Source organism: Oncorhynchus keta, unplaced genomic scaffold (genome assembly GCF_023373465.1).
Source record: "Oncorhynchus keta strain PuntledgeMale-10-30-2019 unplaced genomic scaffold, Oket_V2 Un_scaffold_3114_pilon_pilon, whole genome shotgun sequence".
In the NCBI taxonomy this organism is placed as follows: Eukaryota; Metazoa; Chordata; class Actinopteri; order Salmoniformes; family Salmonidae; genus Oncorhynchus; species Oncorhynchus keta.
In genome coordinates this window covers 499,091-512,287 of record NW_026290913.1, presented here as the reverse complement: position 1 = coordinate 512,287, position 13,197 = coordinate 499,091, and the positions used below count along the sequence as shown (strand labels likewise).

Here is a 13,197-nt window from a genome sequence, read left to right as displayed (position 1 = left end):
ATGCTATGGAGCGCACAGTGTTTCCAGTGCGGGTGCATAGCCCGGTGCGGTTCATACCAGCCCTTCGTATTGGCCGGGCTAGAGTGGGAAACGAGCCAGGTAAGGTTGGGCACACGCCAGTCCTCCGGTAGCAGCTCCCCGCACCAGGCTTCCTGTGCGTGTCCTCACTCCAGTATCACCAGTGCCAGCACCACGCATCAGGCCTACAGTGCGCCTCGCCTCTCCTGTGCTGCCGGAGTCTCCTGTCTGTTCAGCGCCATCAGAGCCTTCCTTCCCTCCTGCGCTGCTTGAGTCTCCTGTCTGTTCAGCGCTATCAGAGCCTTCCTTCCCTCCTGCGCTGTCGGAGTCTCCCGCCTGTTCAGCGCTATCAGAGCCTTCCTCCTCTACAGTGCTGCCGGAGCCTCCTGCCTGTTCGGAGCAGCCTGAGCTGTCAGTCTGCATGAAGCAGCCAGAGCTGTCAGTCGGTATGAAGCAGCCAGAGCTGTCAGTCTGCATGAAGCAGTCAGAGCTGTCAGTCTGCAAGGAGCTGTCAGCCTGCATGGAGCAGCCAGAGCTGTCAGTCTGCAAGGAGCTGTCAGTCTGCAAGGAGCTGTCAGTCTGCATAGAGCAGCTAGATCGGCCAGTCAGCCATGATCTTCTAGATCTGCCAGTCAACCAGATTCTTCCAGATCTGCCAGTCAACCAGTCTCTTCCAGATCTGCCAGTCAACCAGAATCTTCCAGATCTGCTAGTCAACCAGAATCTTCCAGATCCGCCAGCCAGCCAGGATCTACCGGAGCCTACTACCTGCCTGAGCTTCATCTCAGTACTGGGCTTCCTCTTAGTACTGGGCTTCCTCTCAGTCCCGGGCTGCCCCTCAGTCCCGAGCTGCCCCTCAGTCCCGAGCTGCCCCTCAGCCCCGAGCTGCCCCTCAGTCCCGAGCTGCCCCTCAGTCCCGAGCTGTCCCTCAGTCCCGAGCTGCCCCTCAGTCACGAGCTGCTCCTCAGTTCAGTGGGGTTCTGGGTGAGGACTATTAGGCCATGGTCGGCGGCGAGGGTGGATTATCCCAGGATAATTCCGTTTTTTCTTCATTAAAGACATGAGTAACCACCACGCTGCATTTCGGTCCGACTCTCTTTCAACAAACGAAGAACGCCGTTACACATGGGACCACGCAGCCATCATACCACTCAGGAAGGAGACACATTCTGTCTCTTAGAGATTAACGTACTTTGGTGCGAGATATGCAAATCAATCCCAGAACAACAGCAAAGGACCTTGTGAAGATGCTGGCGGAAACAGGTACAAAAGTATCTATATCCACAGTAAAATGAGTCCTATATCGACATCACTTGAAAGGCCGCTCAGCAAGGAAGAAGGCACTGTTCGAAAAACCGCCATAAAAAAGCCAGACTACGGTTTGCAACTGCACATGGGGACAAAGATAGTACTTTTTGGAGAAATGTCCTCTGGTCTGATGAAACAAAAATTTAACCCTTTGGCCATAATGACCATCGTTATGTTTGGAGGAAAAAGGGGGATGCTTGCAAGCCGAAGAACACCATCCCAATTGTGAAGCACAGGGATGGCAGCATCATGTTGTGGGGTTGCTTTGCTGCAGGAGGGACTGGTGCACTTCACAAAATAGATGGCATCATGAGGGAGGAAAATTATGTGGATATATTGAAGCAACATCTCAAGACATCAGTCAGGAAGTTAAAGCTTGGTCGCAAATGGGTCTTCCAAATGGACAATGACCCCAAGCATACTTCCACGATGCCAAGCATACTTCCTCGATCCCATAGAAAATTTGTGGGCAGACCTGAAAAAGCGTGTGCGAGCAAGGAGGCCTACAAACCGGACTCAATTACACGACCTCTGTCAGGAGGAATGGGCCAAAATTCACCCAACTTATTGTGGGAAGCTTTTGGAAGGCTAGCTGAAACGATGTTACACACTCTGTTGATTGTCTAAGTGACGTGTGTGTGTGTGTGTGTGTGTGTGTGTGTGTGTGTGTGTGTGTGTGTGTGTGTGTGTGTGTGTGTGTGTGTGTGTGTGTGTGTGTGTGTGTGTGTGTGTGTGTGTGTGTGTGTGTGTGTGTGCGTGCGTGCGTGTGTGTAAAGCGTTTTAACCACCCTCTCTCCCAGTGCAATCATCGCCCTGTAATCCTCTCCCCCAGTTCCCAACCTGCACACAGATTTATCTAGGTTTAAAAACAGCCCAGTGCTTCCCACAGTTGTGTCAAGTCAGCTGGATGGGTGGTGGACCATTCTTGATACACACGGGAAACTGTTGAGTATGAAAAACCCAGCAGCATTGCAGTTCTTGACACAAACCTCTGCGCCTGGCACCTACTACCATTCAATGTATTTTTTATTTATTTTATTTACAATGATGGCCTACCCTGGCCAAACCCGGACGACACACACACACACGCACACACACACACACACACACACACACACACACACACACACACACACACACACACACACACACACACACACACACACACACACACACACACACACACACACACACACACACACACACACACACACACACACACACACACACACGAGTTCTCCTGAAAACACAGACAGTATACATTAGGTTTCAAAGTAGCACGGATAGAGAGGTCTATTTCAATTTTTTAAAGATGTATTCCTTATTATTTACCATTCTAAAGGTACAACTTTAAAATGTGTGTTTTGACTTTGTTCCTATCTGTATTACAGGTACAGGAGCTACAGAGTCCTCCCAGAGCCAGTATGGTGGTGAAGGACTGTGTCAGAGCCTGTCTGGACTCAACATACAAATACATCTTTGACAACTGTCATGAACTCTACAACCAGCTACTAGACCAGGTAAAACAGACACTATATTACCCTATATTAATCCCTATATCACCCTATATTAAACTCTATATCACCCTATATTAAACCCTACATCACGCCTATATTAAACTCTTTATCACTCGTATATTAAATCCTATATCAGTCTTATATTAAATCCTGTATCCCTCCTATATTAAACCCTATATCACCCCTATATTAAACTCTTTATCACTCCTACATTTAATCCTATATCACTCCTATATTATATCCTATATCACCCATATATCACCCCTATATTAAAGTCTTTATCCCTCCGACATTAAATCCTATATCACTCCTATATTAAATCTTATATCACTCCTATATCACCCCTATATTAAACCCTTTATCACCCCTATATTAAACCCTTTATCACCCCTATATTAAATCCTATATCAGTCCTATATTAAATCCTATATCACTCCTATGTTAAATCATATATCAGTACTCTGTAAAATTCTATATCAGTCCTATATATGCTGAGTGTACAAAGCATTAGGAACACCTTCTTAGTATTGAGTTGCACCATCCCCTTTTGCCCTCAGAACAGCCTCAATTCGTTGGGGCATGGACTCTACAAGGTGTCGAAAGCGTTCCACAGTGGTGCTGGCCTATGTTGAATCCAATGCTTCCCACAGTTGTGTCAAGTCAGCTGGATGGGTGGTGGACCATTCTTGATACACACGGGAAATTGTTGAGCATGAAAAACCCAGCAGCATTGCAGTTCTTGACACAAACCTCTGCGCCTGGCACCTACTACCATTCAATGTATTTTTTATTTATTTTATTTACAATGATGGCCTACCCTGGCCAAACCATGATTGGCCTACCCTGGCCAATTGTGTGCTGCTCTATGGGACACACAATCACACCCGGATGTGATGCAGCTTGGTTCAAAGGCACTTAAATATTTTGTCTTGCCCATTCACCCTCTGAATGGCACACAGACACAATCCATGTCTCAATTGTCTCAAGGCTTAAAAAATCCTTCTTTAACCTGTCTCCTCCCCTTCATCTACACTGATCAGAGTTGATTTAACAGGTTACATCAATAAGGGATCATAGCTTTCACCTGGATTCATCTGGTCAGTCTATGTCATCGAAGGAACAGGTATTCCTAATGTTTTGTACACTCAGTCCTACATTCATTTCATATCGTTCCTATATCGGCCCTCTGTCAGTCCTAAGGTGCACTACAGGAGATAGTGTGTTCTGTCTAACAGAGAGATAATGTCCTTCAGGTCTGTAACAGTCATGTCTATCTGTTCTGTAAAAGGCAAGTTCTGCAACAGTGAGGTAATGTCCTGCTGGTCTATAACAAGGAGTTTATAACTGTTGAATAATAATCTTCCTTTGTAGAAACAGCCTGAGGGGTTTTTAGCAATTATCCAGCAGAGAGATAGATACAGCCACTAATTACAACTCAGTCTAACGCACTCACAAACGAGTCACACACTCCATCAACACACACACACTTATAGACCAGACACCTACTCCATCAACACACACACACAGGCACACACACACTCTATCAACACACACACACACACACACGCACACACACACACATACACACACACACTTGCAGACAGGACACACTCTTCATCAACACACTAGTCACCACAACATCAACGCACACACATGTTCTCTCCTGGAGCTAACCTCAGGGTGGTGGATGACTATATCATAATATTACAGCCTGCCTTTGTGCCACTGTGGATATTCCCCATAAAAGATGTCCATTGTGTTGTCTTGCCTGCCCTCGTTCTCTCACTGGAAATACCACCGTCCAACCAGAGGCTGATTATGTAACGCTACAAAGCACTCTGCATGGGAGGGAGGGGGGGAATGGAGGTGGGAGAAAGAGACAAAGGGAAGGAGGGAGTGGGGAGGGAGGGAGAGAAGGCATGGAGGGATCGGGGAGAGGAAGGAGGGAGAACTTAAACATTCCTGTAAAGCCTGGCAGAGATGGAGGGATTTAAAAAGAGAGCAGTGAAGAAAGGAAGGAAGCAGAGCAGGTCAAGAAAGAAAGAGTATTTTAGGTCCAAATTCTCTCCATTGGAATTCAGTCACTGTGGAGGAAGGAGGTGAGATGCCCAGTACTGCATGTCTCTGTAGATACACTGTAGGCAAATGTATATTCCTGTGTCTTTCACTGCTGATAGGTGGAGAGGTCAGACATATGAATGGCCCTAGTCCACCATGTGGCCCACAGACTATCAATCACACACACACTCATGGATGCATGCACAAGCGCGCACACACACACACACACACACACACACACACACACACACACACACACACACACACACACACACACACACACACACACACACACACACACACACACACACACACACACACACACACACACACACAGCTCTCTAAAATGATCTGCATCCATTTCTGCATTTATTCTGCTCTCTATCTCTCTCTCTCTCACACACACTCACTCACACTCACTCACTCACTCACTCACTCACTCACTCACTCACTCACTCACTCACTCACTCACTCACACACACATACATACATATATATACACACACACATTATGGCCAATTGATAGCAGTACAGGTCGGGCTGTGTAGTGTGTATTATTAGGGTTTATTAATTTGTTGAACTGAAGTGTATGTTCAGCACTGTGAGGACACCACATTAGCATGGATGTGTTTCTCTGTCTGCCTGTCTGTTACAACACACCTTGAGTCTCATGTATAGTCATACTACACACACACACACACTGATAGTCTTATCACATGTGTAGCTGATCGAATGTGTTTCTCTGTCTGCCTGTCTGTTACAACACACCATGAGTCTCATGTATAGTCATACTACACACACACACAGATAGTCTTATCACATGTGTAGCTGATCAGATGTGTTTCTCTGTCTGCCTGTCTGTTACAACACACCATGAGTCTCATGTATAGTCATACTACACACACACACAGATAGTCTTATCACATGTGTAGCTGATCAGATGTGTTTCTCTGTCTGCCTGTCTGTTACAACACACCATGAGTCTCATGTATAGTCATACTACACACACACACACACAGATAGTCTTATCACATGTGTAGCTGATCGGATGTGTTTCTCTGTCTGCCTGTCTGTTACAACACACCATGAGTCTCATGTATAGTCATACTACACACACACAGATAGTCTTATCACATGTGTAGCTGATCGGATGCGCTAAGGCCAAATCAAGGGGTTACTGGATAAAATTCCTCTTGGCTCCAGTTTAATTTAATTTATACAGGTAATTCTCACTTAAATATAATCAGTGTAAGGGGCCTCCCGGGTGGCGCAATGGTTAAGGGCGCTGTACTGCAGCGCCAGCTGTGCCACCAGAGACCCTGAGTTCGTGCACCGGCTCTGTCGTAACCGGCCGCGACCGGGTGGTCCGTGGGACGATGCACAATTGGCCTAGCGTCGTCCGGGTTAGAGAGGGTTGTCCGGTAGCGATATCCTTGTCTCTTCGCGCACCAGTGACTCCTGTGGCGGGCCGGGCAACCAAGGTTGCCATAGTGCATGGTGTTTCCTCCGACACATTGGTGCGGCTGGCTTGAGGGTTGGATGCGCGCTGTTTTAAGAAGCAGTGAGGATTGGTTGGGTTGTGTATCGGAGGATGCATGACTTTCAACCTTCGTCTCTCCCGAGCCCGTACAGGAGTTGTAGCGATGAGACATGAGACTAAATATAGTCAGAGGATTCCTGGTTAGAATCCCATTTAGCAGGCCTCCTGAATGGTGCAGCGGTCTGCAATGACTGCAATGCATGACTGGGTGTCCCATTGGGAGGTGCACAATTGGCCCAGTGTAGGGGAAGGCTTGGCCGGGGGTGTGCTTTACTTAGCTTATCGTGGATTGGCGGGACATGTTTTGGATGGACGCATGACTCGACCTTCGCCTCTCCCGAGTCCATTGGGGAGTTGTAGCAATGAGACAAGATCGAAAAAACAAACAAATCAATCTTTCTCTGGTGAGCCAGTCAACAAATTGGTTGTTTTTGCTTATTGGACATTAGGGATGTCAGTCCCCATGTCTGTTATTGTCTCCTTTAGGTGTTTGAACTGTTTCCTACTGTGTTGATTCTCTGTCTGTTTGTCCAGATGTGTAAACAAACTGTTGGCCTGTGATTGCCATCCAGATGAGTGATACAGCGTCTGAGAGAGTTATTCCTTATATAGTGCTCTACTTTTAGTACTAGTACCTCTTTTAGTATTGCACTATATGAGTATCTGGAGTGCCAATTGAACTGGTTTGTTGCTTTTAAAACGGTCATCCCAGTTTGGAATACTGATCATGGTTGGTAAAGTACTGCTAATTCTCCTGGAATTAGTACTGATATTCCCCGTTGGTTACACACTGGTGAAACAAAATCACACCCTCATATGCCCTGTGCAGTGCGCCATAGTGTGGCAGGCAGCCCTATACGGCTCTGGTCAAAGTTATGCACTACAGGGGGGGAAGGATTTGATTTGAGATTCGCCCTAGAGGAAGGGATTCTTGTGAATATAGAGTGTATGATTAGCATGCTACTATAGTGCTGGTGATTTAGTTACCCTATGTCCCCAAATATCAAATTAGTCAAAGTAGAGGGATCAGATGTTTGAGAGGGGCTTCAATCTCAAACAATGTATGTAGACCCATAATCCTTCACAAAGGAGAGAGAGCACACAGAGAAGAGAGACATTGATTTCAAGCTAAATAGTTAATTAATTGATTGAGTTTACAGAGCCAGGTATCACGAATAGAAACTGTTTAGGCTTTGTCAGGGGTGTACTGGTCCTTGCCCCTGTCCACTTTAATAGATATGCTTACATTTAAGTGATATATAAAATAACAATTGTTAGGAAAATACATTTTGGTCTGTGCTAGTCCCACAGCCCAAAGAATGACAGTATGTATCTTTTTAGTATTTTTACACTATCTTTCCATTGAAGAGAGGGGTTACGGAGCCAGTCACGAAACCCAAGGCTTCCTGATTGAAAATAGGAAAAGCACTTTGAGTCGGCTTGTTGTAGGTGCTTGGGAATAATTCAATGAAGTCCTTGAAGAAAAGAAAGACCCACACACGGCTCTTGCCAATATCACTCAGTTGGTTTATTCAGCTTTTCTTCAAGGATGTACTGCTGGTGCTAGACACAATAATCATAAAATAGATATACAGTGGGGCAAAAAAGTATTTAGTCAGCCACCAATTGTGCAAGTTCTCCCACTTAAAAAGATGAGAGAGGCCTGTAATTTTCATCATAGGTACACTTCAACTATGACAGACAAAATCCAGAAAATCACATTGTAGGATTTTTAATGAATTTATTTGAAAATTATGGTGGAAAATAAGTATTTGGTCACCTACAACAAGCAAGATATCTGGCTCTCAAAGACCTGTAACTTCTTCTTTAAGAGGCTCCTCTGTCCTCCACATGTTACCTGTATTAATGGCACCTGTTTGAACTTGTTATCAGTGTAAAAGACTATCCTCATTGAGTTGAAATGTATTCTACCAGAGAGACCTGTTCATTTAAATGTGAACTTAAATGAATGGATTACAGCATTGAGTATACATGTTGGCCTCTGGTTGGTTTGTCCCATAGACCAAGGAAAGCCTGTACGGCTAAAGGCAGGTATTCTCAGAGGGCGGTAGGTTAACCCTCAGCTTTATGATGGATGTACAATATACCTACTATTTTACCACCTCTAACAATGTGTTGCTTGACATTATGAATATAGATGAGCAGGGAGATGCATTGGTAATACACAACCTTCATCAATGCCCTTCACACAACGGTATATAGTACACAAACACCCATGCACTTTCAGGACCACACACACTGGGAATACTTTGCATAGAGGATCCTGTTTCATTTTGCATAGAGTTCTGTTTCATTATTCATATCTCTACAGTAAGACAGACTACTGCAGCCCCTCTGCACACACACCCAGACACACACACACACACACACACACACACACACACACACACACACACACACACACACACACACACACACACACACACACACACACACACACACACACACACACACACACACACACACACACACACTACAGCAGGGACGACACACAAAGACCCCTTGGAAAGCAGTCAGCTTCAGACCAGGGGAGTGAAATTAAAATATTGGAAGGCTGCATTTCTTGTTACCTTTCATTCCTTCTCTCCTTTAAGTTAAGTCAGTTTATTGATCAACTGTCCAGGGGAGCAATGTCAACTAGCACACACTGCAGCCATCAAGTAGTTGAGTTTGACATCCTTTCATCCCTATATTCAGTTAATGTCAACGAATACCATAGGTTTCTGTCTGTCAGGGACCAAAATGAGTGCTTTCTGAGAATCTACTGTAGATGTGTTGTTACCCAATGACATCCTGTAATTAGCATGATAGGTGACTGCCTCATCTTATTAGTATTGTCAGTGAAATCACGCCTTGAAACGCCTTTAAAGTTGCTTTCTTTTGTTGATGATACATATGAACATGCTCTAAAGCTCTTGTGTTGTAGATAGACCTGGCTTTGGTTGTCCATTGACCGGTTCAATGACAATTGCTGGTCTCTCGGATGTCTGGCTATGCCCGGATTTAATTCTTTTTCATGAGGGGGCCATAAAAATAACTATTAAAGTGCAAGAAAGATTTTTTTTCAATCTCACCTTTCTTATAAAGAATAATTCATGCTGAGAGCTCAAATACATGGTACAAAATATGATACAAATATGATTATGTTCCTATTCATTACAAATGTGTGAATAGTGCCTAAAATATTGTTTGAATTTCCTTCATCTCTCCCTCCCCTCCTGAAACTCAGAGTTGACTAGCGACTCTACCAACACGTTAAGATCTCAGCTTCCATCTTCTACACAAAATGTCTGTCTGTGATGAACAGAAAGTGCTTTTATTTCACATCTTACAAATAATCTTCAAGTTTTTTTGTTGAATTCAATATAAAAACATTATTGTTTGTCATAGAATGAACTAGTTGCTATCGAAGCAGAAGAATCAAATTAAATCAAACTTTATTTGTCACATGCGCCGAATACAACAAGTGTAGACCTTACCGGGAAATGCTTACTTACAAGTCCTTAACCAACAGTGCAGTTAATATTCACCAAATAAACTAAGGTAAAACATTTTAAAAGTAACACAATAACATAACAATAACAAGGCTATATAAAGGGGGTACCGGTACTGAGTCAGTGTGCAGAGGTAAGTTAGAGGTATGTTAGAGGTAAGTTGTACATCTAGGTGGGGGTGAAGTGACATTGCATAGATAATAAACAGCGAGTGGCCATTTGATTAGTTGTACAGCAGCCTTATGGCTCGGGGGTAGAAGCTATTAAGGAGCCTTTTGGTCATAGACTTGGCGCTCCGGTACTGCTTGCCTTGCGGTAGCAGAGAAAACTGTCTAATACTTGGGTAACTGGAGTCTCTGACAATTTTATGGGCTTTTCTCTGACACCGCCTATTATATAGGTTCTAGATTGCAGGAAGCTTGACCCCAGTGATTTACTGCTCCGTGCCCACTACTCTCTGTAGTGTCTTACGGTCAGATGCCGAGCAGTTGCCATACCAGGAGGTGATGCAACCGGTCAGGATGCTCTCGATGGTGCAGCTGTAGAACTTTTTGAGGATCTGGGGACCCATGCCAAATCTTTTCAGTTTCCTGAGGGGTAAAAGGTTTTCTCCTGCCCTCTTCACGACTGTCTTGGTGTGTTTGGACCATGATAGATTGTTGGTGATGTGAATACCAAGGAACTTGAAACTCTCGACCCGCTCCACTACAGCCCTGTTGATGTTAATGGAGGCTTGTTCGGGCCAGCCTTTTCCTGTAGTCCACGATCACATCCTTTGTCTTGCTTACATTGAAGGAGAGGTTGTTGTCCTGGCACCACACTGCCAGTTCTCTGACCTCCTCCCTATAGGCTGTCTCATCGTTGTCGGTGATCAGGCCTACCACTGTTGTGAAGTCAGCAAACTTAATGATGATGTTGGAGTCGTGTTTGGCCACGCAGTCGTGGGTGAACAGGGAGTACAGGAGGAGACTCAGTACACCCCCAGTGTTGAGGATCAGCATGGCAGACATGTTGTTGCCTACCCTTGCCACCTGGGGGCGTCCTGTCAGGAAGTCCAGGATCCAGTTGCAGAGGGAGCTGTTTAGTTCCAGGGTCCTTAGGTTAGTGATAAGCTTTGTGGGCAATATGGTGCTGAACGCAGAGCTGTAGTCAATTAACAGTATTCTCAAATAGGCATTCCTTTTGGTTGGGATACGTACGTACGGTCACTGTGGGGACGACATCGTCAATGCACTTATTGATGAAGCCGATGACTGAGGTGGTGTACTCCTCAATGCCATTGGAGGAATCCTAGGAAATACTCCAGTCTGTGCTTAGCAAAACAGTCCTGTAGCGTAGCGTCCGTGTCATCTAACCACTTCCGTATTGAGAGAGTCACTGGTACTTCCTGTATTAGTTTTTGCTTGTAAGAAGGAATCAGGGGGATAGAATTATGGTCAGATTTGCCAAATGGAGGGCGGGGGAGAGCTTTGTATGTATCACTGTGTGTGGAGTAAAGGTGGTCTAGAGTTTTTTTCCCCCTCTGGTTGCACATGTGACATGCTGGTAAAACTGATTTAAGTTTGACTGCATTAAAGTCCCCGGCCACTAGGAGCGCCGCTTCTGGGTGAGCATTTTCTTGTTTGCATATGGCCTTATAGAGTTGGTTGAGTGCGGTCTTAGTGACAGCATCAGTCTGTGGTGGTAAATAGACGGCTATGAATAATATAGATGAGAACTCTCTAGGGAGATAGTGTGGTCTACAGCTTATCATAAGGTACTCTGCCTCAGGTGACCAATACCTCGACACTTCTTTAATATTAGACATTGCGCACCAGCTGTTAATGACAAAAATGCACACACCCATCCCCTCATTTTACGAGACGTAGCTTCTCTGTTCTGCCGGTCCATTGAACATTCCTCCAGCTCTATATTATCCGTGTCGTCGTTCAGCCACGACTCGGGGGAAACATAAGATATTACAGTTTTTAATATGCCGTTGATAGAATAATCACAATCGTAGATCATCAATTTTATTATCCAATGATTGCAAGTTAGCAAGTAGAATTGATGGCAGTGGGAGTTTACTAGCTCACCTACAGGTTCTCAAAATGCAGCCCGATCTGCATCCTTTTCCTCCGTCTTTTCTTCAAATGACCGGGAGCTGGGCCTGTTCCCGGGAGAATCAGTATTTCTTTCTCGTCGGACTCGTTAAAAGACTCGTTAAAGGAAAAGCTTCTTCCAGTTCGTGGTGAGTAATCCCAGTTCTGATGTCCATAAGTTATTTTTGGTCATTAGAGATGGTAGCAGCAACATTATGTACAAAATAAGTAAAAAAAATAAGTTAAAAACAACGCAAGAAAAAGAACAAATGGCACAATTGGTTACAGGCATGTAAAACATCAGCCATCCTCTTCGGCGCCATCTTAAAGTTCTTAGCTTTCCAACGCTATGCGGCATATGACGTGTTCTTCCGGCGGAAATTGACTGTCAGTCCGAGCAGCGAATAAAAGTGTAAGCAGGACTTCCCATTTAACCAGGCAAGTCAGTTAAGAACAAACTCTTACTTAACAATGACAGCCTACCCCAGCCAAACCCCTAGCCCGGATGACGCTGGGACAATTGCTGGGACAATTGTGCACCGCCCTATGGGACTCCCGATCAGTTGTGATACTGCCCGGGATCAAACCAGGGTCTGTAGTGAGCCCCGAGTCTCATCCGAAACCCCAGAATCTATTGAGGCAAACTCAATTTAAGCTGGGAAACATGGCTATCAGCCAAAACGGTCCCAAATTGGCATAACAGAGGCTGATTTATTAGCACACTACCTTGATAAAACAATCAACTAATAACGAAAGTCCCCAAAATCGGGGAGTTTACGCTTAACTGGTTTTAATCGAGCTCTCCTCCTAGTCATTACACACACACAGTATATAAATATGCAGTGTGTATAAACAGTGTAGCTAAAATATAATGTACAGTAGTAGAAATATTAGAATGAGCTACGTCTAGAATACATAAAAGCAAGCAACTACTCACACACACACACACACGCCACACGCTAGACTGCAGGTTGTTGAATAATTGAAGCCATATTATTTCAGAGCTGCCAGGGACAGGCTTAATTTTAACACACCCTATTATATTAATCAAAATGGCTTTTCATGTTGCCCAGAGATATGCTCGGGTGTGTTTGTGCTTGAGCGTCCAATACAAACACACACTGTGAGCAGTGGGTTATCTATCTGTAAAGCCATTAAGA

General features: G+C 44.8%; 1 protein-coding gene across 3 annotated transcripts in view; it reads left to right on the top strand.

Annotated features, from left to right (window-relative positions):
* LOC118374656 (protein unc-13 homolog C-like) overlaps positions 1 to 13,197 on the top strand; it is a 260,042-nt gene that overhangs the window by 97,795 nt on the left and 149,050 nt on the right. For all 3 annotated transcript variants that reach the window (XM_052515796.1, XM_052515795.1, XM_052515794.1), the window contains exon 16: positions 2,718 to 2,846. In XM_052515796.1, coding sequence (XP_052371756.1) covers positions 2,718 to 2,846 — 129 coding nt within the window. The remainder of the gene's footprint in view (positions 1 to 2,717; positions 2,847 to 13,197) is intronic.